The sequence below is a fragment of the Telopea speciosissima genome, chromosome 5 (assembly GCF_018873765.1).
Source record: "Telopea speciosissima isolate NSW1024214 ecotype Mountain lineage chromosome 5, Tspe_v1, whole genome shotgun sequence".
NCBI classification, from domain to species: domain Eukaryota; kingdom Viridiplantae; phylum Streptophyta; class Magnoliopsida; order Proteales; family Proteaceae; genus Telopea; species Telopea speciosissima.
In genome coordinates this window covers 2,518,242-2,545,439 of record NC_057920.1, presented here as the reverse complement: position 1 = coordinate 2,545,439, position 27,198 = coordinate 2,518,242, and the positions used below count along the sequence as shown (strand labels likewise).

General features: G+C 41.0%; 1 protein-coding gene across 2 annotated transcripts; it reads left to right on the top strand.

The window, feature by feature from the left end:
• Positions 1-127: 127 nt before the first annotated feature.
• Positions 128-27,048, top strand: LOC122661610 (uncharacterized protein At1g76660-like). 2 transcript variants are annotated; one of them, XM_043857064.1, is made up of 3 exons: positions 128-289; positions 24,339-25,527; positions 26,798-27,048. In XM_043857064.1, the coding sequence occupies exons 1-3, from the start codon at positions 206-208 to the stop codon at positions 27,010-27,012; spliced, it is 1,488 nt and encodes a 495-aa protein (XP_043712999.1). In that variant the 5' UTR covers positions 128-205; the 3' UTR covers positions 27,013-27,048. The 2 variants fall into 2 exon arrangements, with proteins under 2 accessions (XP_043712999.1, XP_043712998.1); XM_043857063.1 differs by having other exon boundaries at positions 24,336-25,527.
• Positions 27,049-27,198: the final 150 nt, after the last annotated feature.

The window sequence follows — 27,198 nt, the reverse complement described above, 5'->3', positions numbered from 1 at the left end:
ACACGTATCCCACTTTACATTACTCACTCACTCCTCAGTCCTCACTGCCCTCTCTCCTCTCTTTACTCACACATTTCCCAGTTCACATCACTTACTCTCTCTCTCTCTTCTGTGGTTTTCTTTGAGTCAATCTCAAGTTTGATCCTTCCGTAACTGATTTCGCTTGTTCTTTCCTTTGAAAAATGTGAGAGGAAGCTCCTTAAGAATGGTAGGCAATGGCGAAGGAAGCAACGGGGCCTCTATTAGCGCTGTCGGCTCCTCTGAGACTAGGTTTCCCCAGCCGGAACGGGTATGTTTTACTCGATCCTCTTTTTGTTGTGTTTTTCTTTTATGCTACTTTCCTTTCTTCCTGCTCAGATCTGAGCTGTTACTGCAGAAAATTCTGTGCCTTTATTCAATTGGTAGGTGCCTTCAGCTTGGTGGATTCTCTCCCTGTTCCTTTTAGTGTAAATCACTCCTCGTTTTGGTTGTGAATGGGCCTTGATCTTAAAATGAGGTCCCGGAGAAAAAAGAGGAACTCGGTTATTGTTGTTGCAGGTGGACTCGGTTATGGTGTTTGATCCATCTCTGCCGTCTTGCTTTTTTATTAGATTCTTATAATGTTGATTGTTTCCCTTACTGCTGAATTCTAAATCTAATGTACCTTTTCTGCGGCTACCACGGCTGCTGCTACCATCGCTATTAGCCATTCTTAGATTAAAAAGCTGCTCCACATAAGAAAGGACAGATCTAAGACCCAAATTAAAAGATCAAGCCATCTCGAAAGAGTTGAGGTCATGCTCCTTGACACAATGATGTCGATCAGACCACGATCCAACGGTACAAAATCGGCCACAAGAGGTTTGTTGTTGAAGACCCAGCTTGGAAGCACGGATTCGGTTTGAACTAGTTTATGTTCGTCCGCGGGTTGCTCTTCGTTGTCAAGGGCTCGTTTTCTTGCACTTCCACCCAACGAGTGATATCAGCTTGTTAAAAGCAGCATCCGAATGTTCAAACGTGGGCTGCGCCTGACTTCGTAAATGCTTAAGTTGTTGTTAAGACTCGTTAAGATTTTCACTTCTCTTTCCCTAGCACTCTTGCATCGCTTGAAGTTCTTGAAAAAAAAAACTGTTGTATTAAATGAACTTATAAAGGGGAAAAGAAGTTTCAAAATACCTCTTTTGGTTTTCTTTGTTTTTGTCTCCCACAAGATTTGAACCCTTGACCTCCCCATTGTTGTTTTTTTGTAAAGCAAAATACTAACATAGTTTTAGTCCCACATTGCTTGGGGAAGAGAGTAGAGTGTGGTTAATATTGTATAATGGGAACTACAAGGGTAGGATTCTTTGGAAGAAAAGCTCCCTATGTCTCCGAGGGAGTTTGGGGTTTATTTTCACACTTGTGTGCATGTCGAGCTAGGTCAGGCTAGGCCTGGCCGGGTTATGGAGTGGCGAGGTAAAGCCTTAGTGTGTGTGTGATGTCTTTTTCTCCGCTCTGGACTTGTGTGCATGTCGAGCTAGGTCAGGCTAGGCCTGGCCGGGGTGTGGAGTGGCCAGGTAAGGCCTTAGTGTGTGTGATGTCTTTTTCTCTGCTCCGGACTTGAATTTGGTTTTTCTTTTGCTGGCGTCAGAAGGGATATTTTGACGTCGGATTCATTTTTCCCTATATCGGCTATTTTGGTTGAATGTCGGCCAGAGTGGTTTTGTTATGTGCCTAATGGGGCCCACTCTAGTGTATGGGTGCTAGATTGGGCCAGCCTAGTATGGGATAGGTACAAGGGTAGGATTCTTTGGAAGAAAAGCTCCCTATGTCTCCGAGGGAGTTTGGGGTTTATTTTCACACTTGTGTGCATGTCGAGCTAGGTCAGGCTAGGCCTGGCCGGGTTGTGGAGTGGCGAGGTAAAGCCTTAGTGTGTGTGATGTCTTTTTCTCCGCTCTGGACTTGTGTGCATGTCGAGCTAGGTCAGGCTAGGCCTGGCCGGGGTGTGGAGTGGCGAGGTAAGGCCTTAGTGTGTGTGATGTCTTTTTCTCTGCTCCGGACTTGAATTTGGTTTTTCTTTTGCTGGCGTCAGAAGGGATATTTTGATGTCGGATTCATTTTTCCCTATATCGGCTATTTTGGTTGAATGTCGGCCAGAGTGGTTTTGTTATGTTCCTAATGGGGCCCACTCTAGTGTATGGGTGCTAGATTGGGCCAGCCTAGTATGGGATAGGTTAAAGGGCTTGATTCAACGCGTTCCATCGGCTCAGGAGCTTTTGGTGTATCAATCAAGTAACCTAACATTTGGTATCAGAGCCAGACACCATGTCACAGGTTCGAGTCACGGAAATGGCTACCTAGGAGAGGGTTACCTGGAGTAGAGTGAAAGCCATCAAGAAAGGGCTACCTGTCGCTAGACAAAAACCCTGGAACCTACTGCCAGAGTGAGAGCCGCCGAGGATGACGGCTACGGAAGCATGGTGGTCTATTATGTGCCTAATGGGGCCTACTCTAGTGTATGGACGCTAGATTGGGCTAGCCTAGTATGGGATAGGTTAAAGGGTTTGATTTAACGCGTTCCATCAGCTTTGGAGCTTTTGGCGTATCAGTCAAGTACCTAACAGGTTTCTAAGTCGGGGTTTGTTAGGAACCTTAGTGATATGCAATATGCTCTTTTTCGATGTTGAATGAGGTTTTACACTTTTACCAACGTCAGATGATCATCGTCTAACACATTGTTGGCATCGGATGAGCATCGCCAACGTGTCGCCGACATCGGCGATCCTGCATCGCACGTCGTCCAGAGTGCTTTGGACACCAACAACAATTAGTTTTTTATGTCTTCTCTCTAAGAGACACATCTTTTGCGCTCCTTTGGACAAGTGTTTCTAAGGGGCATCTCTCCTCTATAAATAGAGGACGTCCTGGGCACTTTAGAGATCATTTTCTAAATGTTCTATCACCTCTCTCAAATTCATTTGCTCTCTCTCTCTTTTTGATTTTGCCTTTTATTTACTATTTTCAGAGTTCTCTTTGTTCCATTCTTTTGGTTGATTGAGCACAACCTGTGGGTGTCCCGATGTGGTTCAGTAAGTGAGTGCAACAACTATTGGAAGTCCTAAGGGGTGGTTGTTTCATCTTGGAGGATTCGCAAGAACCCATATTACACCATAAAGGGCTACTACAATCTTAAAGAGTGATTAGTGGCACGACTCAGCCCCACCCAAGTGTTCGTGTATCAGGTTCTCCTAATGTATGAGGTTGCTTCATTTAAGAGTTAAGCGGTTGAAAGAAGTTCTATTCTTAATGTATTTGATATTATTTCCAACAATTCTTCAGATCTTAGTATTGAGATTATAGAAGTGTGTCATCTCAAAGTTCTCCAAGTGCTACTGTTATTCCGACTATGGGAAGTCATAGTCTCTAATTTTGATAAGATAGGGCCATTCAATGGTCTGACAAGGGCTGGTAGAATATATAGGATGCAATATTTAGCTTATCTTATTCTCTTTATTTTAGGAGGTTGGGTAGATTACGTAGGGATTTCTTTGGTATTTTAGTTTTCTTAGATATGGCTTAATTTGTTAGTTTCTTCTTTGAGTTGGTTTCCACTTTTGTTAGGTTTCTATTTCTATGCAAGAGAGTCTTCTTTATACTGACAGTGTAATACTTAGAACGGGGAGAAGAATTGAATGAAAGAAATTGGGTTTTGCTTGAAGTGAGCCTGCGTGGCCTTGTGTGTCCTTCTTTCTCTCTTCCTTCCCTGCTATTCCTCTTTTCTTTCTTACTTTTTGCATACCCTGAAACTTCCTTTGTTCTGGTGCTGAGTAAACCTGCAGCAGATCAAAATCAAGGAGGTTTGCCGAATCTTTAATTTTTGGTGAATGGCTCTGAAAGCTGTGTCGAACGAAGCCTATCTATAGGCGATTACAGTTCCAGAATCTTAGCCCCATATATGCGTTCCATAGTGAGCTTCAAAGCCAGGTTCAGATCTGGTCTGCTTCTACCGCCTGGTTCGAGTTTGCAGCAACTTTATTTTATATTGTGGATCTCAGTTTTAGGTGTCTCTTCACTCTCTTGGTTGGAATCAACAGGCCATTGAATTTCAGACATCTGCCAGAAATTTCAGAACCAACAGAGCTGCAACAAAGGAGTTAGACTAACCTGAACCTGCCAGGTACTGGGTTTTCGAACGAGCAGTACTTCTTCAACCAATGTTTGAGGCTTCTGTGAGTTGCATCTGAAAGGTCTCCTAGTTGCAAACCACCTTCAAAATCCTTGGATCAGTTTGAGCCTTAGAGAGGAAGCACTGCACGTCAATCCAGCCTACGAGATCTGCTGGTTTCTTCCATGGATGTGTCTGAAGGTTGAAGGTAGCCTTTCGTCGTGGGTGGTTTTAATTTCTTTTATTTGCTGAAGTTCCATATTTACCCCTCCCTTTACCTCTAAGCCCCTCATGTCCTAACTTTAATTTTATTTCCTAGTCTACCCCTCAGACAATAAATCCTAATCGCCTTTATATCCATGTCTACCAAGTAGTTGCTTAGAATATCTAATTATTTACAAGATTGCCATTCTCCCATTGCAACTTCAGTCTATTTACAAAATTGCTACTATTCTTAAATATTTGGCTATTGCATAGTTGGATGGGCTAAGCGAGTCCAATAAGGTATTCCGACCCTGGTTTTCACCATTGGAGAAATATGCTATAGAGGATGCCAGTAGTAAGAAGTATGTGTTAGCAAATTGTTAGCAGAATCGTGGGTTAGAAAGAGAGAATTAGATAATAGAATGTGTTAGATTCATTGATAGGTAAGCCCCTCTATTATAAATAGAGGAAAATATTACAAAGGGACATAAATAGACAAAAATACCCCTAACTAGCTGACTCAATAAGAGCAGCAATCTAATCCTAATAACTTAACAACTAAGCAAAGACCAAAAGGACCAGAATACCCCCACGGTATTCTGGATTACATATTCTAACACTCCCCCTCAAGTTAGATTATACAAATAAGTAAAGAAGGAAGATCCAGCTTGAACTAATAAGAAAAAAACTCTAATATTCTAACACTCCCCCTCAAGTTGGCGCATATAAGGCACTAATGCCCAACTTGAACAAAATGAGAAGAAACTAAGTTGCAGCAGAGTCCAACTTGACAGATCAATGAAGCTCCCAAATAAACCTTCAAGAACTTGAAATAATTGATCTCCAAAACCTGGGCAGACTTGATCGACAAACTTTCACCAATCTTCAATAGCTGTCCAATAATGAATCTCAAATTGTCATAGTGAGTCAGTGACATAAAATCTTGAAGTATAGAACTAGGGCAGCAAGCAGCAGAATAAATTGAATCAGGCAGCAGAAATAATCAACCCAACTGTAAATCCTCATATAGGTAGGCAACAAATCCTCAAATAGGTAGACAACAACCAAATATCTTCAATACTGTAATACTTCAATCTCCCCCTTATGGCAAACTCAACCCAATAACAAAGGATACTCAATAGTAATGGTGGAAACACTGATCTTCTATGTTTTGCACCAAGTGTTCCTGCAAGTTTTGCTTCTGCAATGTCTGTAGGTGTACTATACATAATCTCCCCTTCACGTGTAGTAGTACATGTGGACATAACAGAGATGATGTAAGAGATAGTGCAAAAGTATAATCTTCCAGAATTTCCAAGGTGCTATGGGAATGGAAAAAGAAGAAATGGCAAAGTAAAGTAAACCATAAACTTCCAAAGTGGTTATGGGTAAAAGCCAAAGGCATGGTATGGGAGATGGGTAAGTGAAAAGGTAGTGGGTTAAAGAATCATGGAGAAAAACAATGTAACATATAAAATTTCAACCATCTTCAAACGATCAAACAAACTCCTTAGATGGAAACTCCTGCAGGGGAGAGACACCAAACTCCAATATTCAAATCTAATAAGTAAACAAATCTGATTTGAAGGAAAGACTCCAATCTTCAAGGCTTGATCAATTTTCAAACACGAAAGAACCAGTATGCAAAATTCCAATTTGTAAACTCCCACATGCTAAATAAAACTGACGAAGATATCTGTGCAGAATTGATGTAATAAACTTAAAAAAAACTTAGATCAGATTTGAATTAATGAACAATGCTAGGATCAAGCTCTCAAAGTAAGTTGGATTTGAATCAGTAGAAAAAACTTCACACAATTGAATAGGTGCGTAGTTGCAACCAATAACTATGGAACACGCTGTTGTAATCCCAAATAAACTGATCTCCAGGGTAGTAGATTTGAGTCTTCAACAATGAAAGAAATCCGATCTCCAATAATAGGATACTCAGTCTCAAGAACAGGACAACAGTAGTCCTCATAAAGGCAGCAGTAACATGTCGACCAGTCATGTTTACAGAAGCCAATCAAAAGAACCAGCAAGGTATGTAGTAAAGCTCAATAGAACCAACAAGTATAAGATAAATAACCCAACAGATCCATAGGTAGTTGAAGCAGCCAGCCACATAGGAACTAGTAAAAGAATAGGTTGATAGTTGGAGAAATCGAGCCATAAGAGTGAAACCTGAATTTTTTCAAAAAAACTCCAAGAATGATGCTGAAATTTGGGTTGAATACTCCTCTGGTATTGATAAGACTCCCCTAAAAAAATCAGCTTGATAGGACAACCCTAACCCTAAAATCGATTTTAGTCAGGGTTTTAGAAAACCCTAAAATTGAGATCAATATAGGGAATGAGGGCTTCAATTGCTGATGTAGACTTGCAATAGATGTTGATTACTACTGCTTAAATGGGACCTCCAATGCGAATAACCAATCTCTAGTTAGAATGAGACTTGATCTTCAAGAAGGAGAGACACCAAAAAGTTACAGAAAATTAGGGCAGTTGCTATCACAGTGAATAAAACTTCTTCAAGCTATGAATTGATGAAGGAGTATGTCACTCTTAATGTTAGAACCACCTCTAAAGCACTTCAGTAGCAGCAAACATCCCTCTCCCAAAAATCTATTTGTTTCAAGGTTTTGGAAAACCCTGAAAAGTAGAGATCGATTGGGGTAGGGGTCTTCAAAAAGCTTGGACAGGTGTAATAATGAGGTTAAGTGGTCCTTATAATGGAGGAAAGCAACCCACAAAAGTTCAGCTTGAACAGAGAATTGTAACCCTAGAATCGATTAGGGTATCAAGGTTGGAAAGGTGAATGAAAGCTGGAGAAAAAGAAAAAAAGGGAAAGAGAACAATAGAATAGGGTAGATAGGTGCTGGAAAAGAAAGCAAAGGGAGCTCCAATGGTGGAAGATCAGCCTTCAATAATGATAGGAAGCTGATCTTCAAGGAATTCTGGAAAAAACTCCAAATCGCAGGTATGCTTCCAGTAGAATTTCAATGATAAAAATAGATAGGATGGAGGAGGGAAGCAACTAAATCATTGGTTTAGGTTTTTACCTCATTAGTGCTGCCCCCTTACAAGGATGAGAAGAAGAAAAACCAGTAGAAGGTGAAACCGAGAAAGAGATAAAGGAGGGAGAAGTCGATTGAAGAGAAGAAGAAAAGGAGGGTTTTTTTTCTTCTTTCTAACCTAGATCAGACCTGCTCTGATACCATGTTAGCAGAACCGTGGGTTAGAAAGAGAGAATTAGAGAATAGAATGTGTTAGATTCATTGATAGGTAAGCCCCTCAATTTATAATGGAGGAAAATATTACAAAGGGACATAAATAGACAAAAATACCCCTAACTAGCTGACTCAATAAGAGCAGCAATCTAATCCTAATAACTTAACAACTAAGCAAGCCCAAAAGGACCAATACCCCCACAGTATTCTGGATTACATATTCTAACACTCCCCCTCAAGCTGGATTATACAAATAAGTAAAGAAGGAAGATCTAGCTTGAACTAATAAGAAAAAAACTCCAATATTCTAACACTCCCCCTCAAATTGGTGCATATAAGGCACTAATGCCCAACTTGAACAAAATGGGAAGAAACTAAGTTGCAGCAGAGTCCAACTTGACAGATCAATGAAGCTCCCAAATAAACCTTCAAGAACTTGAAATAATTGATCTCCAAAACCTTGGCAGACTTGATCAGCAAACTTTCACCAATCTTCAATAGCTGTCCAATGATGAATCTCAGATTGTCATAGTGACCAAGGTATTAAAACTCGGAACTCGGTACCAACTCGGTCCCTTGAAAAACCGAGTCGAGTCGAGATCTCGCCGAGTTGGTGCATTTTTTTTTCCGACTCGAAACCTAAACTCGGTGGGTGTTAGACCTAGTTTGGGTCTGAAACTTGGTATTCAGCCTATTTTAGGCCATTTAAACACAATGGCACTATCAGATTTTGCAAAAACAAAGTCCAAATAGGAGTTATGTACCGGTCAAACTTAATTTGGTATGCACGAATACTGTCAAAATCGTTCTGAATGAAAATATTTTCTTGGACATTTTACCGCACTTTTGGTTTTTAGCAATGTTTTACCATATTAAGATTTATGGAAATTTTAGATTTGAGAAAAACCCCAGCATTAGAAAATTGAAAATTGCACATACCGCCGAAAATCCAGTTTTTGTTCTTGAACTGGGGGTTGACTTTTTTTCCTTTTGGAATTTGATTTTTTAACTATTTTTATTGGATTCAAATAGGGGGTATTTGCTTATTTATGAATAATATCTTAAGTAAATGAAATACAAAAACATTTACTTAAATAATATTAGGCATAAATAAGTGTCTGTCTTAGTTCTTGGTCTAAATAAGTGTCTGTATGCCAAGGTTTACATAGATAGGTGTCTGTATACCAAGATTTTCCACCAAGATCTCGAGATTTGGCACTCATATAAAGGAGTTTGGGTCAAGATTCTCGAGATCTTGGTCGAGTTGTTGCACTTTTGCAACTCGTATGCCAACTCGTCTCGGTTTCTCAAAAAACCGAGAAACTCGTTGAGATCTTGGCGAGATCTCGCGAGTTCTCAAACTATGCTAGTGACAAAATCTTGAAGTGTAGAACTAGGGCAGCAAGCAGCAGAATAAATTGAATTAGGCAGCAGAAATAATCAACCCAACTGTAAATCCTCATATAGGTAGGCAACAAATCCTCAAATAGGTAGACAACAACCAAATATCTTCAATATTGCTACTATTCTTAAATATTTGGCTATTGCATAGTTGGATGGGCTAAGCGAGTCCAATAGGGTATTCTAACCCTGGTTTTTACCATTGGAGAAATATGCTATAGAGGATGCCAGTAGTAAAAAGTATGTGCTAGCAAATTGTTACCAGAACTGTGGGTTAGAAAGAGAGAATTAGAGAATAGAATGTGTTAGATTCATTGATAGGTAAGCCCCTCTATTTATAATAGAGGAATATTACAAAGGAACGTAAATAGACAAAAATACCCCTAACTAGCTGACCCAATAAGAGCAGCAATCTAATCCTAATAACTTAACAACTAAGCAAGCCCAAAAGGACCAGAACACCCCCACGGTATTCTAGATTACATATTCCAACACAAATTTTCTTGATTTGATTATGAAAGATGATATTATTATCTCTACTCAAATTGACAGGTTTCAAGTCCTGGTTGCCAAGTTGGCAGAGGAAGGCCTGGTCTTGCCAGATGATTTTGTGGCTAGCTCTCTTTTGGAGAAGTGGTCTCTTGGAATGACATAAAACTCAATTTGAAGCATTAGAGGAAGGATTGGTCACTTGACCAAATAATCATCCGAGTGAAGATTGAGGAGAAGAACTGGGAAAAGGACAAGATGGAGAAGGTCAAGGAATTCAAGTCCAAGGTTAACCTTGTTGAGTCCGACAAGAACGAGCAGTTCAAAAAAAACCTTCATGTTAAAAGGAAAACAAATTCAAGAAGAAGAAAAGGAACTGCTTCTGGTCACTTTAAACGTGGCTGTCGACAACTAAAGAACATAGGCTACAACAAAGCCAAGGTGAATCCACGGAGGCGAAAACTTTTGCAGCGGTTGTGGCTAAAGTAAACTTGGTTGAAAGACCAAAAGCGTGGATCATTGACACAGATGCTACTAAGCACATATGTGGGGATCCGAATTCCTTTTTATAACTGTTAAACAGTTGATTCCAATGACATGGTCTACATGGGTAACTCCCAAACCTCACGTGTCATTGGGAAGGGCCAAATGATCCTGAAGTTAATTTAGGGAAAGATATTTTTGCTCAAAGTAGTGTTGCTTGTGTCGGAGATTGGTCGGAATTTAGTGTCAAGTTCGTTCCTCAACAAGGCGGAACACTGAAATTGACAATAATAAAGGTTGATAAAGTAATTGTACTTAAGAATGATGTGTATGTGGAGAAGGGGTATTTGTCTAATGGGCTGTTTATACTTTGCATTTCTGATATTATGATTGAAAATCCGAACCCCTCTTCTATTTACATGATGGAGTCCTTTGATTTGTGGCATGCTAGATTAGGGCATCGTAGTGCACTCTACATTAAGAGACTTTCTAATCTAGGTTTCATAGAAAGTAATCCCAAACCGACTATTGACAAATGTCAAGTTTGTGTGGATGCTAAGTTCTCTAAGAAGTCTCACAAGTCTGTACAAAGACTAAGTTGACTTCTAGAGTTGGTGCATAATGACCTTGGTGATTAGTCACATGAGTCAAGAGGTAGTAAGAGATATTTCATTACCTTTGTAGATGACTTCTCTAGATATATCAAGATATATCTCCTAAGGATTAAAGATGAGGCTGAAAGTGCTTTTATATTATGCAAATTGGAGGTTGAAAATCAGTTGGGAAGGAAGATAAAGAGGTTGAAGACTGATAGAGGGACTGAGTATGGTACACAAAGTCTATCTAGGTTGTGTGAGGAGAATGGGATTGTGCATGAGATTACAACCCCTTACCAAACCGAGTCAAAATGTAGTTGTAGAAAGGAAGAGCAGAACATAGAAAGAAATGATGAACTCCATGTCGACAAGTTTAGAATTACACTTAAATATGTGGGGGGAAGCCATTCTATCAGCTTGTTACATTCTAAATGTAATCCCTCATAAGAAGACGAACCTTCTACCTTTTGAATGATGGCATCGGAGGAAACAAACTTTAAAGTATTTGAAGGTTTGGGGATGTTTAGCAGTGGTGGGAATACCTGAACCTAAGAAAAGGAAACTAGGACCCTAGACATGTGATTGTGTTTTTATTGGGTATGCAACATAGTGCGACTATAAGGTTTTTGGTAATCAAGATCATATAGAACCTGTTTGAGGCCAACACCATCATTGAGTCAAGGGACGCTGAATTCTTTGAGAATATATTTTCCCATAAGGAAGGACTTGTCCAATATGGTTAAATCTAGATCTATTGCTAAAGACTAGTCATTTGAAAATGATATTCAACCTAGTGTTGAAGGTGATCTAAGGAGAAGTAAGAGACAAAAGAAAGCCACCAACTTGGGTGATGATATGTTTGTTTATTTGTTGACCAAGACCCACTTACATATCAAGAGGCAATAACTTCTCCAAATTCTATTTGTTGGGAGGAGGCTATTAAAAGTTAGTGAGACTCCATAATAGCCAATCATACATGAGAGTTGATTGACCTACTACTGAGTACCAAGATGTTGGATACCAAATGGATATTTAAGAAAAAATTGAAATCGGATGGGTCACTTTACAAGTTCAAACAAGGTTAGTAGTCAAAGGTTTTAAACACAAGAAGATCATAGACTACTTTGACACTTTCTTCCCGGTTGCTAGAATAACCACCATAAGAGTTGTAGTTGTTGCTGCTTCGATATATAAATTAGTGATACATCAAATAGATGTGTAAACAACACATTTTTGAATGGAGACTTGGAAGAGGAGATATATTAGACAACCTAAAGGTTGTGTGGTACAAGGACAAGAACATAAAACATGTAAACTAGTTAAGTCCTTGTATGGTTTGAATTTTGAAACAAGCATCTAAACAATGGCATGAAAAACTTGATATTGTATTGATATGAAATAGCTTTTGCATAAATGATGATGATAGGTGTGTTTATAGTAGATTCAATATTGACAAAGGTATATTTATTATTTTATATGTTGATAATGATAATTTTGGGTAAAAATCTTGAGATTGTTGAATCAACAAAGTAACTCTTAATGTCAAATTTTGATACAAAGGACATGGGAGAAGCTTCTGTGATTCTAGGAATCAAGATCATTAGGAAACATGATGAAATTATGTTGTCTCAATCTCATTATGTAGAGAACATGCTCAAAAAGTACAGATATTTTGAATACTCATCTATGAAGACACCTTTGGTTGTCGGTGGTCATTTAGGAAGACACAAAAGTGAACTGCTTCCCAAAAGGAATATTCACAAATAATTGGTTTTGTGTCTTGATGAACTGTACAAGACCCGGCATTGCACTTGTGGTTGGCTAGTTTAGTCAATTTACTCACAACCCTGGCGTAGAGCATTGGAATGCTCTTGTAAGGTTGATGAGGTATGTGAAGGTTACCATAGATTATGGCATACACTATAGTTGTAACCTGACAGTACTTGAAGGGACTGTGATGCAAACGGGATTTCGGATACAAAAGAATTGTTAGCAACCAGTGGATCTGTATTCACACTAGGTGGTGGAGCGATCTCATAGAGATCAGCTAAACAAACCTATGGTACAAGATCCATCATGGAGGCTGAATTTGTGGCTTTAGAAAAAGCTGGTACAAAAGCCGAATGGTAAGTAACCTAATGGTAGATATTCCTTTATAGCCAAAGCCTGTGCCATCTATATTACTTTATTGTGATAGTCAGGCTGCAATTGCGAACGGAAAGAGTAACTTCTATAATGGGAAAGGAGGAATATATGCCTAAGGCATAACTTGGTGAAGTCGTATTTTTTTTTTTTTTTGGTAAATAAATAAATTCATTACTAAGAGGAAAGAGAAAACAGGGGGCCCTAAAGTGGGGAAGAAGAAAAAATACAGGACATCAACACAACAAACCAAAGCCCGATCCTGAAATGGGAGGGGGCTGCAGATAGGAAAGAGGGAGACCTTTGGACACAACAATATGCTTGTTCCTTGGGGAATCAGTACAATGAGAATAGACAAAAGATAACTTGCACTTGATGTCGAAGGAGATTGAGTCCCAAATCTGCTTGAAAGGTCTTGAGCAAGAGGACCATTTCCTAATGTTTCACTCCATCCAAATTTGATTGATGTTGGCAGCAAAGGCTAATTTACCAATTGAATCATATATTGAAGAACTGGCAGATTTTTTTGTTTACCGCATTCATTCATGAAAGCACCTGCCTCTCTCTGGTGGGCCTTTACCTTTAAAATAGAGGAGAGGTGGTCGCCGTAGGAGAAGGGCATGTCAACCTAAATCCATTCTCTCTATAAAGGAAGGATCTTGCGATTTCTTGGCCAACATTTAGCTAGTACCCCTTTCCAAATAGAATGGGAGGAGGGGCAAGCAAAGAATAGATGATTAATGTCTTCATGGCGTTCCAACAAAGACAACAGAAGGGGGAGACAACAATCTGGCGGGGAACGAGGAAGTACTGCGTTGGGAGGCAGTTGGAGAGGGCCCACCAAACTGTAAAACTGCAAAAGGGATATGTTCTTTGAACCAGACAAGGTTACGCTAAATAGATATGGGCCCTTGAGAACAAATGAAATTCCAAGCCGCTTTGGAGCTGAAGAGGCCCGAAGAGGATGGCACCCAAAAAACAAAGTCACCCCTACCTTGAGGCCCTCTATCAATGGAGGGTAAGGAATTCTATACAACTGAGAGCGTGGAGGATGAAGAAACCAGAGGAGCTCAATCACAAAGGGAAATGATGTCAGCAACTGTATATTGTTTGGAGAGCCCCAAACTATATATGGCTCTGGCACTTACGAGTAGAGAAGAACCCCCATAGGGTGCCAATGATCCAACCACAGATAAGTGGAGGCACCATCGACAATATGAGTAGATACGGCACTGATAGCAATAGGCCGAAGCTTTAGAATATTGCTCCAGACCCAAGATGCATTAGATGGGGTAGGAGCAGTCCAAATATAGTCAGAACGCAGGATACCCGAGTAGACCGAATCAACCCAAATACTTTTCTTCTTAGTCACAAGATTCCAGATCAGCTTGATGATGTTGGCTGTGTTGACTTCTTTGATCCTTTTCACACCAAGGCCTCCCTCCGTGGGAAGCATGGTTCAAAAACTCGTCTCGAACAGCCATCTCGACCAGGTCGAGTTTTCCGAGTTCTCGAGATCTCACTAAGATCTCGGTGAGACAATGTGCTTTGTTTTTTTATAATTTCAGAATCGTGTTTCGGTGGGCAAATGGCTGCAATTGGCTCCAAAACTTTAAGGGGAGCTTGTTTTAGTGTTAATAAACATATTTAAATCTTCAAATTGGAAGAAAAAAAACACCCAATTTGATGTTTTGGATTTGCACCCTTGGTTGCAATAAAGGCCGAACCCTTACTGTAAAATTGCCTAATCTACACATTGTTTGAATGATATGAGACATAATTGGCAAGTAAAACAAGTAAATTATGCAATAATGGATGAAGACTTAAAGTTTCTACTACAAACCACAAGATACAGTGAAGTGTTCACAATGCATATTACATAGACGCCCAACCCAAGTACAATGAATAATACATAATTCACAATGCATATTGCATCCCAAGTCCTAACAATACAATACTATGACTATAGGAGTACTGAGGAGGTCGAGATTCTCGAAATATTTGAGATTTCATCGAGATTTCTCGAAATATTCAAAATTTTGGTCGAATTTTTCGAAGCATTGCATTTTTTTTATTATTTCACATACTATCTCGTCTCAACCAGGTCAAGTTTTTCGAGATCTTGACAAGTTTTAGAACTATGTTGGGAAGGTAGGCAATAACCTAATTGATGGGGCAAAGGAATCTAGAGGTGTTTGTTTCCTTTCAAAGGAAGGCAAACATTAGGCGATTCCAAATCTTTGATGATGGATTGGGGGAAACCAAAAATTCCTGACCAATAAATTTATGAAGATTGGAGAACTGATTTGATAAGAACCAATCGACTTGCATAGGAGAGGAGCTTGCCTTTCTAGAGTTGAAGCTTCTTCCGAATGAGATTTAAATGTGAGAGCAATGGTGAGCTGATAATCTGGCGGGGATTAAGAGGCAAACCCAAATATTTAACTGGGAGATGCCCAATAGAGAACCATGTCTTCTCAATAAGGCTAGCTTTGAACATATTAGAGACACCGGCCAAAAACAAGAGGGATTTCTTTCGGTTAATATAGAGGCCTAAAAGATCCTCAAATGAGTTGTAAGCAAGGCATAACGGTCTCGGGAGATGCAATGGAAGCTTTAAAGAATATCATAAGATCATCTGCAAAGGCCAAGTGGGAGAGCTTGAGAGCCTTACACTTTGGGATAGGAGAGATGAGCTGCTGATCTGTGCAAGTCTAGAGACTTCTAGAGCTAGGGTGAATATGTAAGTGGAGAGAAGGCATCCCTAACGGATTCCCACAGAGGAGACAAAGTACCCCCACCAGACTATCGTTGACCAAAACTGAGAAGGATGTTGTGTAGATACAACAGTGAATCCAATTTACAAACACCAGAGGGCAAGCCATCTTTACCATGACTCCGTGAATAAAATCCCACTGCAAGGAGTCAAAAGCTTTATGGATGTCAATCTTCATGAGGGTTGTAGGGGTTGGAATTTTATATCAAAACTTGTGATGATCTCATTGCAAATAAGAATGTTCTATGAGATGCTTCTACCAGCTATGGAAGCCGTCTGGTTATCACTTACAAACAAGTCGACCACTGATTTTAACCTATTGGTGAGAACCTTTGCAATAAATTTGTGCAGAAGGTTGTATAGGGAGATGGGCCTGAAATTGGATATAGAGGCACCTTCCTTCTTGGGAATGAGGCAAAAGGTGTGATTAATCCCCTTTACCTGACTAGGATTGAAGAAGCAACTCTGGATGGCCCGAATGAGGTCTTCCTTAATGATATCCTAGGAGGAGAAGAAGAATCCCATACTAAAGCCGCCAGGACTAGGGGCTTTATTAGCCTTGTGGGAGTGGACATCAACTGCAATTTCACCCTCTGTAGGGAAAGCCTAGAGGGAGTTGATGAGATGATTGGGGATGAATTTGTGGAGCAGGTTGTCAAGGATAAGACCAGAGGGAATTGAAGGCCCTGAACAAATTCTTGAAATAATTAACAGCCTTTGATTTGATGTTGTCCACACTGTGAAGGGAGGACCCATCTGCTACCACTAACATGGGAATGGAGTTGGAATTTGTTGTAATATGGGTTTCAAGGGTAAAAATGTCATAGGGGTAATTTTGTCCTTGTATCTATTCTAGAACATTCCTTCTCTTATTATAAATAAAGGTCGACTGTAGTCACTCTGACTCAAGCCATTATTCAAGGATTTCAACATGGCATCAGAGCTAAAAATCTGAGAATATGGGACCTAACTTCCTTTCCTTTTTTTCTATTATTTTTATTTTTTCTCTCCATCGTGATCTCGCCCTAGCAGCCAGCAGCCACCACCACTTCCGCCAGCCCCCAACAGCACTGCCACCCCTTCCGTCAGCCCCCTATAGCACCGCCACCTCTTTCGCCAGCCCTCCCAAGCCTCTGCCACCCTCTCCAGATCACCATCACTCTCCCGCGACCTCCTTCTTCCTTTTTTTCTCGCGGGAGACCTTCCCATAGCCTTGCGCTATTTTTTCCCCTCCCCTGGTGGTGAGTTGACTCCCATCAAGGGCCTTTTTTTCTCTACCATTTTTTTCCCTATGCAATAAAATTTCTGCAACTTTTTCTCTCTCTTTTTTGAGACTTTTCTTGTGACCAGCCACCATGCCTAATAGCTTTGACATCACGTTTGCCTCCTCTGGCCATGATGGCCTATCGTAGATTCACAGCGTGATTTTGTTCCTTTTCCAACCAGTCCTATCAAACTAAATGGGGCCAATTACCTGTTGTGGTCTCATTCTTACCTGTTTGCGATTGGTTCCCGTGGTCTCTTTGGCTACATCACTGGAACCACTGTCAAGCCTACTGATACCAGTGCTGCCCAGGATAAGTGGATGAATTTTAACTTCCTGGTTATGTCATATTTGGTGAATTCGATGGAGCAAGAAATTGTTGGTCGTTATCTTCTACTTGATTTGGCAGCAAAAATTTGGAAGACAGCCCAAGACACATATTCGCAGGTTAGGAATGCAGCCCAGTGTTATGAACTTCGCCAGAAGATCCACTCCACCAAACAGTTGGAGTTATTCCTATCTCAGTACTACAATAAGATGTGCACGATGTGGCAGCAACTTTATTTTTTGGGCACCTACACTACAACCTGCGATATAGATGCCACTGCTTTCCGGAAATGGGAAGACGGCTTATGGGTGTTTGATATTTTGGCTGGCGTTAATATAGAATTTGATCCGATCCGGTCAAACATTCTGAATCGGGAACCTCTTCCCACTCTTGAGCAGGCATATGCTATTCTTGCAGTCGAAGATAGTCACCGGACTACCATGATTACTACTGTTACTCAGGAACGTTCAGCTCTTATTTTTGCCCTGCAGCCCCTTCCCGTGGGAATTCTTCACGCTCTTCCAATAATGATCGTTCATGTGGTGACCGTCCTCCTATTAAGTGTGATCATTGTGGAAAGGAATGGCACACTAAAGATTGATGCTGGAAGCTACATGGTCGCCGTGCAGACACTCGCGGGCGTGGGAGAGGGGGTTCCTATCGGTCCAACACTACCCGGACCAATCAAGCAACTACTGATGACCAGCCCTCTGATACATCTTCGTCTGGGTCTCCTTCTTTGGCTGCATCGGCTATTTCCCTGCCATCCGATCCTCCTACCACTCCTTCTCCAGGTATTTTTAGTGGGAATAGCACCACCGTCATACCCGACTCTTGGGTCATTGACTTGGGTGCTACAAACCACATGACAGGTTCTTCTTCCCTTTTTCTGAAATATTATCCTTTATCTGGTCAGCATAAAGTTCGTGTTGCTGATGGGTCTCTTTCCCCAATCTCGGCCAAGGGATCCGTTAAGTGCACTTCTTTTCTCTGTCTTTCTTCTGTTCTACATGATCCTAAGTTCTCTACTAATTTATTGTCCATTAGTAGTATTACTAGGGACTTGAACTGCAAAGTAATATTTTTTCCCACTCACTATTTGTTCCAGGTCTTTGTAATGGGTCATACAATTGCATGTGGTAAGGTGGTTGGTGGTTTGTACGTGCTTGACAGCTCGCCCGCAGAGGAGACCAAGGTATAGGACTGTTCAAGTGTGGGAAAAGGAGAATGGCCCAACACTTGAACACAAATCTGGTCATACTCCACATTCAACGCTGCCAAGAAATCATAGACCCTGATCTTGTTCACATGTTTCTTATAGGCAGTAATGTCTGCAGTTGTAGTAGGGTGGAAATCAAAGAAGTGGTCCAATTGTTGCCAGAGGCTGCGCAGGGTAGCATAGTATTTGGAGACGGATAATTCTCCTTGAGTAGTGTGAAGGACCTTCTTCCTGAGTTCATAAACCTGGGCATCATTGCCAAGCTAACCGTATGTTTCTTTGCAAGCAGATCAAATCTGAAAAGCTGTGTCAAGGAGAAGAAATCCATGTGCAAGGTCTGAAGTCATAGAACCAATCAGGTATGACATGAGAACCCCATTGTTGGCAAGTCACCTACTTTGAAGAGGACTTGGTGCAGTCGGCATAACACAAGTGCCATCAATATGGTCAGTAAGGCCATGGCCAACAATAGCAAAGGCTGCAGATCGAGACCATAACAAGTAGTTGGATCCATCCAGTTTGATGGGATTAGGAGGAAAAGTGTGGTAATCAGTTTTGCCTTGACCATCCTGATCAGAAGTAGCAGTGGAAGTGATTGAGTCACCCATACTTATAGCAGAGAAACCCAAATCGCAGAGAGGGGCTGTTGTGAAGAGAACCCCAACAAATACTCCAAGATAAAGGCTGAAAATTGGAGGAGAGACTGCTGGAAATATAGTAATAGTTTTCTCCAAAAAATCAGCAACAACAGCCAGGGCAATCCCCTAGATAGACTTTTGCAGGGTTTTTAAAAAAAAACCTGAATATGGTGAGATCAATGTAGGAGAGAATGGAAGCAAAAACACACTGGAATAAGCTAACACTTGGATCGAGTGGCCTTCTAGTAGTGCTGAATCATCCTTCCAAAAATCAGCATCAACAGAGAACAGTAACCCTAAGATCGATATTTGCAGGGTTTTAGAAAAAAAAAACCAGATGGGAGCAAAAATCGATAGGGAGAGAGAGTCTTTAGTATGGCTGGAGATAGATCCTTGTCCAATAAATCTGTTGCAGTTCCTGAGCTTCAATAATGTGGAGAGATCCCTTGGGAGATAAAGTTGAATCAGTCCAAAAATTTGAAGGCTTCAAATTTCACAAGCAGGGTACACAAGCTTCTATCAATTCTGACATTTTATAACATGAATGAGGTGATGGAGGGCAGCAACTGGATCTATAGATCACCTCATCAGTGCTGCCCTAATGGGAGAATGAAGAACAAAGGGAGAAGGGTGGAAGAAGAACTTGAGAATGAAAGAGAGAAGAAGAAGAAGAAATCGAGAATGGAAGAGAGGAGAGTTGCCCTAATTCGAAACCTACTCTGATGCCATGTTAACAGATCTGAATTAGGGAATAAGGCTTGGATGATCAAAGGCTGATCCCAAGCAATGCATTTATAATATTAGAAGACAAATTACATGGACAATTCTGTCCCTCATAACCGACTCAATATAAAAAAGGGAAAAAAAAGTACCAGAATACCCCCCACGGTATTCTGTCCCATACAACCAACAAAAGACATTACAAGGGAGTTATCAGAACTCCATTTCTTCATAGAGGGACCAACAATTGTAGGCTTCTCAAATTCTCCTAGATACCCGGAAAAACCACAAGGATCTATTAATTGAAAGCAGGATCTGGACCACGTCAAATAATTGCTCCCATCCAATTTGATGGAGCTAACAGGGAACTAAGGGAAGTCACCATGAGTTCCATGATTTCCTCCGTTCGTAACAGTTGATCTAGTCATGCTTTAAAGTATCGGACGATATGACACGATACGGACCGATGCATATCGTTATGGGTCGGTACCGTACATATATATTTTTTAATAGAAAATGGTGTCTCAGTTGGTATCATATTGTATCAGACGATACGGTCCGATACGATACGATACATACCCATACGTACCGATATTTATGATATGTACGTTAAAGGGTTCTGTGAGGGTGTCAGTGTGTGTCAGCCGATACAGCTCGATACATATCGATACATACCGATACCAACCGATACATGTTGATTCGGCCATTAAAGGCCCATGTGACTATCGGACTATGATTTTTTTTAGATCAAAGATTGAAGGAGTTTTCACAGAAAAAGGTGATTTTACAGAAAAGATAGGTTTCAGAAAAACCTGATCTTTGTGTTTAAAATTTAAATCATATTTTTTAATCCTATTTTGTGCTATAAATCGATAGATTTAGGTAAAAACTAAGTTAGTTGATGCATCAAACTTGATCATTTGCAAGGATTTGTACTCAAATCAATGAAAAATTCTTGTCTCGTTGTACGTTCTCCATTTTAGTGTTTATGCATGATACATGTTATATATTGCTTATTTATTTTGTTTTTTGCTCCAAAGTGTATTTCCATGTGTATATTTACCATGTCCATGCATATCTATAGCGTAGGATACATATCTCCGATAAGATATGTGTAGAAACCGCTTCCTCTAAAAGACCGACCTTATAGGAAAGGGAGGAAACAATATGTATATCATATAGGAGCTCTAACACGGCGGACTATCCAAAGGGGGACACGGGTGGATAAATAATTTTTTAACACCTGCCCGCTCCCAGGGGGACTCAATGTCGTGACCCCTATCTGCTCTGATACCATGTAGAAACCGCTTCCTCTAAAAGGCTGACCTTATAGGAAAGGGAGGAAACAATATGTATATCATACAGGAGCTCTAACACGGCGGACTATCTAAAGGGGGACACGGGTAGATAAATAATTTTTTAACAATGTCTCTTAAATTCATCCTTCCGATATGATACCCGATACCAATATTTAAACCTTGGATCCAGTAGAAAATTCTGTCTCCGCCATGATTGCTGATCTCAAGGATTTCATGAACCAATTTTTAGAAAGAATCACTAACACATGCTACCTCAACTGTAGCAAACAGAAACTAACACACGTACATCAATCACCAGATCTAGTTTAGATAATGGAGGAACAACCAGGGACAAACCCTCTGAAGGAAAAAACACCACCGAGGGTAGGAAAAAGATAGCAGCCCTAAAAGAAGGTCCGCGAGAGAGAGAGGGGGCATTGATCCCATGATGGATCTCATATCTGATACCATGTTCGCTACCGTTTCACCTAAAAGCTCAAACTGTTAGGGAAGGGCAGTGTCAATGTATACATCAACACTCCCCCACATGTGTAAGCCAAGATCCCATGGTCCTTGCACCTTAAGCTCACGTGGCATTCCCTTTGCGCAGCACATATGGAGAAGAAAATGTCGGGAAAACTCTTCTGATGCGCTTCCTAGGAGTTGAACACTTGACCTCCCTGCTCGTATACCATGTTGAGATTTGGGGAAAACTGACTTGTGTGACTTTGACACTAGCCACCTTTATTTATTATAAAGCAATGGAGAGTACAAGTACAATAATGCCCTTAGGTCAACATATAGAAACCCTAAAGACAAATCTACCCTTATACCCCATATTACAACATGGTGGTTTGGATTTGCACCATTGGCTGGCAGTGTATGCCAAACCCTATTGTATACCTTGTTTAATATTGCCTATTCTACACTTTGTTTTAGTATTAAAAGGCAAGTAAAACAAGTAAATTATGCACCATGATTGAAGAAACATAATATTGATTAATTATGAAATAATACCAACTTACCAAGTACATGTAACATAGCATCTAGAGACCTAAGTCACCCAACTACCAAGTCCCAACAATACAATAATGTGTGGTGAACTGCTGATACATGAGTACAAATTGGAACACCTCAGGCCATCATAATGGCTATTACCACGAACTATGATGTGGGGGGATCAAGCTCACTCATGGACCGTTGGTGCCGATGCCATTTTTCCTCCAACTGTATGACAAATGCAAGCCACATCATAATGTTCCGGAAGAAATTCTCAAAGTCCACAACTGCCCTGTAAATGGACTCATCTACATATTGGAGGTAACCTATCCTAGGGAATAGGTCACCGTACTGTGAAGAACCAGCCATTGTGACTTGATCGTGTTGCCATCATGTACAGCTGGCAGGCAAGTAGGAGAAGAGGTTGTCCACAAAGGACGATCCAATCTGTGATTGTGAATAGGTGTCATACCCATAAGCACTGGGAATGAATAAAAATGTATGCTCCCCCACACCAGTGAAACCACCATAGCTGCCACTATATACACAGAACTTTGACCCCATGTTCTCTGTGGCAAAGGATGGGGTATGCCACTGCCCACGTCCAATGCTGTCCCCTATATTCAGTACTCCAATAGTGCTAGGCAAGTTATCCACGTTGATGTCCATGCTACTACAATCAGCCTGCGCATCTGGTTGGAAGTTGGAACCGGCAATGAAGCCCTCTCGTGTAGCTATGGTCAATCATAAATAAATGTGACATAGAGGATGATGTTTCATAGAAAATTAAAGTAGGATGAATGAAGTAGAGAAGTGTGTCCGGAAAGCTGTGTGACCGACGTATTCCTTTAAAGCTTAAAAGGAAAATTCTATAGGACTGTTGTATGACGGGCTATGATGTATTGAGAAGCTTTGTGTAGCAAAGATGAGGATGTTAAGATGGATGTGCAAAAAAATTGGGAAGGATGTTAGGAATAAACGTATTAGAGCTGACTTGGGAGCTGCCCCGATCAATGACAAGCTCCGAGAGAGTCGTTTAAAGTGTTATGGTCATGTCCAACAGAGGCCTAGGGACGCCCCAGTAAGGAGGAGTTATGATTCCAATTGAAGGAGCTAAAAGAGCTAGGGGCAGGCCTAAAATGATTATAGGAGAAGTTGTAAGAAAGGACGTGCATAGTCTAGGTCTTGTACCAAGTATGACCTTGGATAAAGCCTGTTGGAGGGCAAGGAGCCATGTAGCGGACTTCATTTAGCTGAGATTCTCCTGACGTGCTGGGCTGTGCCTCTTTCCTCTTTCTTTTTTCACTTTCATTTTTCTTTTTATTTTCCATCTTTATTTTGTCATTTCTCTTCTCATTCCTCACCCTTTTTTTCCATCTCTTCATTCCCATTTTTTCGTTTAGACCTCAGTCTTCCCTACTTTGTTTTGTTTGGATCCATGCAGCCGACCCCATTAAGTTGGGATAAGGCTGAGTTTGTTATTGTTGGTTTACTATGAATTTAATACATGTTACTGCTACTGTTGAGTGGGTCAGTGAGTATTCTGACATTAGTTTGGAGTGAATGGCTGTGTTGATTACTGATGCTAATTCTGAGACCTAGTTTCTAATTTGGTATTCATATGATATCTCTACATCCACCGGTTGGATTGAGATCAACTCTTGGGATATTGAAGGCTATAAGGAGACCTAGTTATGCTGTTAATTGGGGGTTTACCTGAGTGATCAAGCTGCTGATTTGTGAGCCCTCCGATCTGTGAATGAGATTCTGAGTTCTATAGTAGTGTTGGCTTGAATCCCATCATTCCCTTCCCCCACCCCCCCCCCCCCCAAAAAAAAGTAGGCATATAGTTTGCGCTTAGTTTGGTTATTTTTCTAAAAAGGGAAATGGAAGAATTAAATTAATGTGTCACCTACTCATATGGTGTTGCAGAATAGGATCCATGATGTTATATCTTGGTAGATGATCCAATGTTACAATTTCGGCATGCCAGTGGGCCTTATGGTAACTGAGGGAATAGGAGAATATTTCAAGACCTGGAGCAATCAATCCCAATAAACTACATGGTATGGGGTACTTTTGAGTGCATGGTCAACTTTGTTGTGGATTTATGTCATGGCTTGCATATCTTTTTTCACATTTTGATATATTTCTAATGCAAGTTAACCAATATTCATTGGAGAAAGATGATATCCTTGGAGTATTGTTGTTGTGTGTTGATATACGTTGCTGTGGTCCTTACTTAACAGCTCGAGCTTTTGGGATAAGTGGTTGCAACAAGTATGATATTCCATTAAGAATGAAGCAACATACATATGGAACTGTCATTGTATAGAAGCTCCTCATTGCGTTTTGAATGTCTATTGCTGTGTAGGTGCTTGTATGAAATCTAATAGAACTCATAAGTGCTACGTCTTTTTGGCAGCAGAGGAGATGGGGAGGCTGTTGGGGAGGGTTGTCCTGCTTTGGATCAAAAAAAGGTGGAAGACGTATTGTTCCTCGTATTCCAGAAGGGAACACATTGATAAATCGGGCAAATGGACCTCAACCTGTTGGACTGACCCACCAAGCTCCGACAATAACTCCATCCCTTCTAGCGCCGCCATCTTCACCAGCATCCTTCACAAATTCTGCTCTCCCTTCAACCGCCCAATCACCGAGTTGCTTCTTGTCCATGTCAGCCAACTCACCTGGTGGGCTTTCATCCACCATGTTTACCACAGGGCCATATGCCCATGAGACACAGTTGGTCTCTCCCCCTGTTTTCTCTACCTTTACAACCGAGCCATCCACTGCTCCTCTTACTCCTCCACCAGAGTTAGCCCACCTTACTCCATCATCCCCTGATGTGCCTTTCGCTCAGTTCCTTTCATCTGCTTTGGATACCAAAAATTCTGGCAAGTCGAATTATGCTGCTGCCAATGATCTTCAAGCAACATATCCACTTTATCCTGGAAGTCCGGCGAGCAGTCTCGTTTCACCTATTTCAGGGACCTCTGGTGATGGTGTGTCCTCATCCTTTCCTGAGCAGGAGTTTCCTGCACATTGGGGTTCTTTGATTTCAAATCAAGATTCACAATATCCTCAGAATGGATCATCTGGGCTCTTTGGGCTTGGCACAGCCACATCCAAAAATTTCATGCTGTCTCAAGATTCAAGTTTCTTTTGCCCTGCTATTTCAGCACAGTTCTATCTGGACCAGGCCCAGCAATCACTTCCATCATATCCTCATGGTGGAGGGAAGCAGCCTCTTTCCAGGGAAGCAGAAATCTACTCCACTGGTGGAAATGGACAGCAGAACAGGCACAATAAAAATTGCAAGCCAGATGCAGAAGAAATTGAAGCATACAGAGCGTCCTTTGGGTTTAGTGCCGATGAAATTATTACAACCCCTCAGTATGTGGAGATTTCTGACGTAATGGATGACTCCTTTACCATGACGCCCTTTACCACTTCCAACAAACCCTTCATTGAAGAAAGCATGGGTCCTGAATTGCCAAATGGGCAGGCAGCACAGATGGACTTGCTGAATTACAAGGGCCTGAAATTGGTGGCAGATCACGTCAGCACGGGAGTGCATGGTGAAGTACAGGGAAACTTGTGCAATGGATGCATAGGTAACTCTTGATCTTAAATATATCATATTATCATTGTTATAGTTTAATTTTTGTCCAAGTGTCTTAAGATGCAATCTGACCGTTGATCCTCCTGTTCAGAGTCTCAAGATTTGAAGCTATTTTGGATAATAATAATTATGGGTAAAGTTTCTTTAGGCTTGTGACTTTGAATGCTTTAATCTGCCACATGACAGCTTAGTTGGTCCTCATTCTGTGGATAGGTTGTCGACATCACATAACTTGATGAGGTGAATTTTAACAAATAAGCATTATACCTTGTGGAACAACTGGTCAATTGCGACTCATATATAATTGGCTAGTTGGAATGGTTCAATATATGCTGGCCCATATGGGAAAAAAAATCCTGTCCAATTCCTTAAAAGTGCAGTGCGGTGCAGTTTGGATCCGAGAGCTCGACAACTAGCAAGCGCGACATCCAACGGTGCCAAGCTCGAGAAGAAAGGAAAAAAAAACTGACTCAATCGTCCTCGGACCATTGGATGTCGTGCCTGCCAGGTGTCGGCCTCTCAACCCTGAACTGCACCGCACTCGGCAATCAAGGAATTGAAGAGTTAATCCTCTCCAATTCTTAAAATTGCAGTGCGGCAGTGCTAGGTGGAAATGTTGACACCTGGCAACTCGGACATCCAACGGTCAACATCAATTAGCTCGGACCGTTGGATGTCCAAGCTGTCAGGTGTTGACATCTCCACCCACTGCTGCACTGCACAGTTTTAAGAATTGGAGAGGATTATATTCCGATTTTAATCGTATTTTATGAGTTAGTCTTTGACATTGGACAGATGGCCAATTCACTTGGTCCTGTATCCGTTCAACGATTAAAATTGCCACAGCGTCTCTGTTTGTTTTGATGGCTGAAAAATGAGGGAAGAAAAGTCTGGGCCATGCATTTTAGCCCTCCTCTAAAAAAATAAAAAAGGGTGCTCCATATATTGAGTAACCAGGTGGGCCCATCAGCCTAAAAGGTGGCAGAATAAAGGAGAGAACCTTTTCCCAATATATAATGCTTGAGGTTTTGCTTGCTAACAAAGAAATTTTTGTAATCCTCATGGGAGAAGAGTGCTTGCTGGATGGGCTCACAGCACACCCATATAGTATAGGTGGACAGGTTCCTAGTTTTGATAGGTGGATTGAGTTCTTGCTGTTTAAATGTCTCACTGAAGTTTGGTTTCTTTGTGACAGTAAATGATAGAAAGTTTGGTTACTATTGCTTCCTGTGTGCAGTAAGACTTGCTTTTATGTGTTGCAGATAATAAACCATGGAGACAGATTGAGGATGTTTCTGAGCCAAATGAGTCCAGTGACCATGCATTGACTGACGGGGAGGACGTCTTCACAAAGATAGGGGACTCCAAAATCAGAAAAAGGTATCAGGTGGGTTTATCAAGCTCTGATGCAGAAATCGATTACAGAAGAACAAGAAGTTCCAGAGAAGGCAAAGGAAATTTCGCATTCTGTGCCTAATAAGCACAGTTTAATCAAACTCTCAACCCCCAACCCCCACAAAAAGGAGGGGGTGGTTTGCCCTTGTACTAATTTATGGGTAAATGTATATCTCAATTCTCTAATATCAGTTTGCGGTTTTCATCTTATGGGTGGAAGGATCTAACTTAACCCCCCCCCCCCCCTCTCCCTTTCAAAATGTATTTC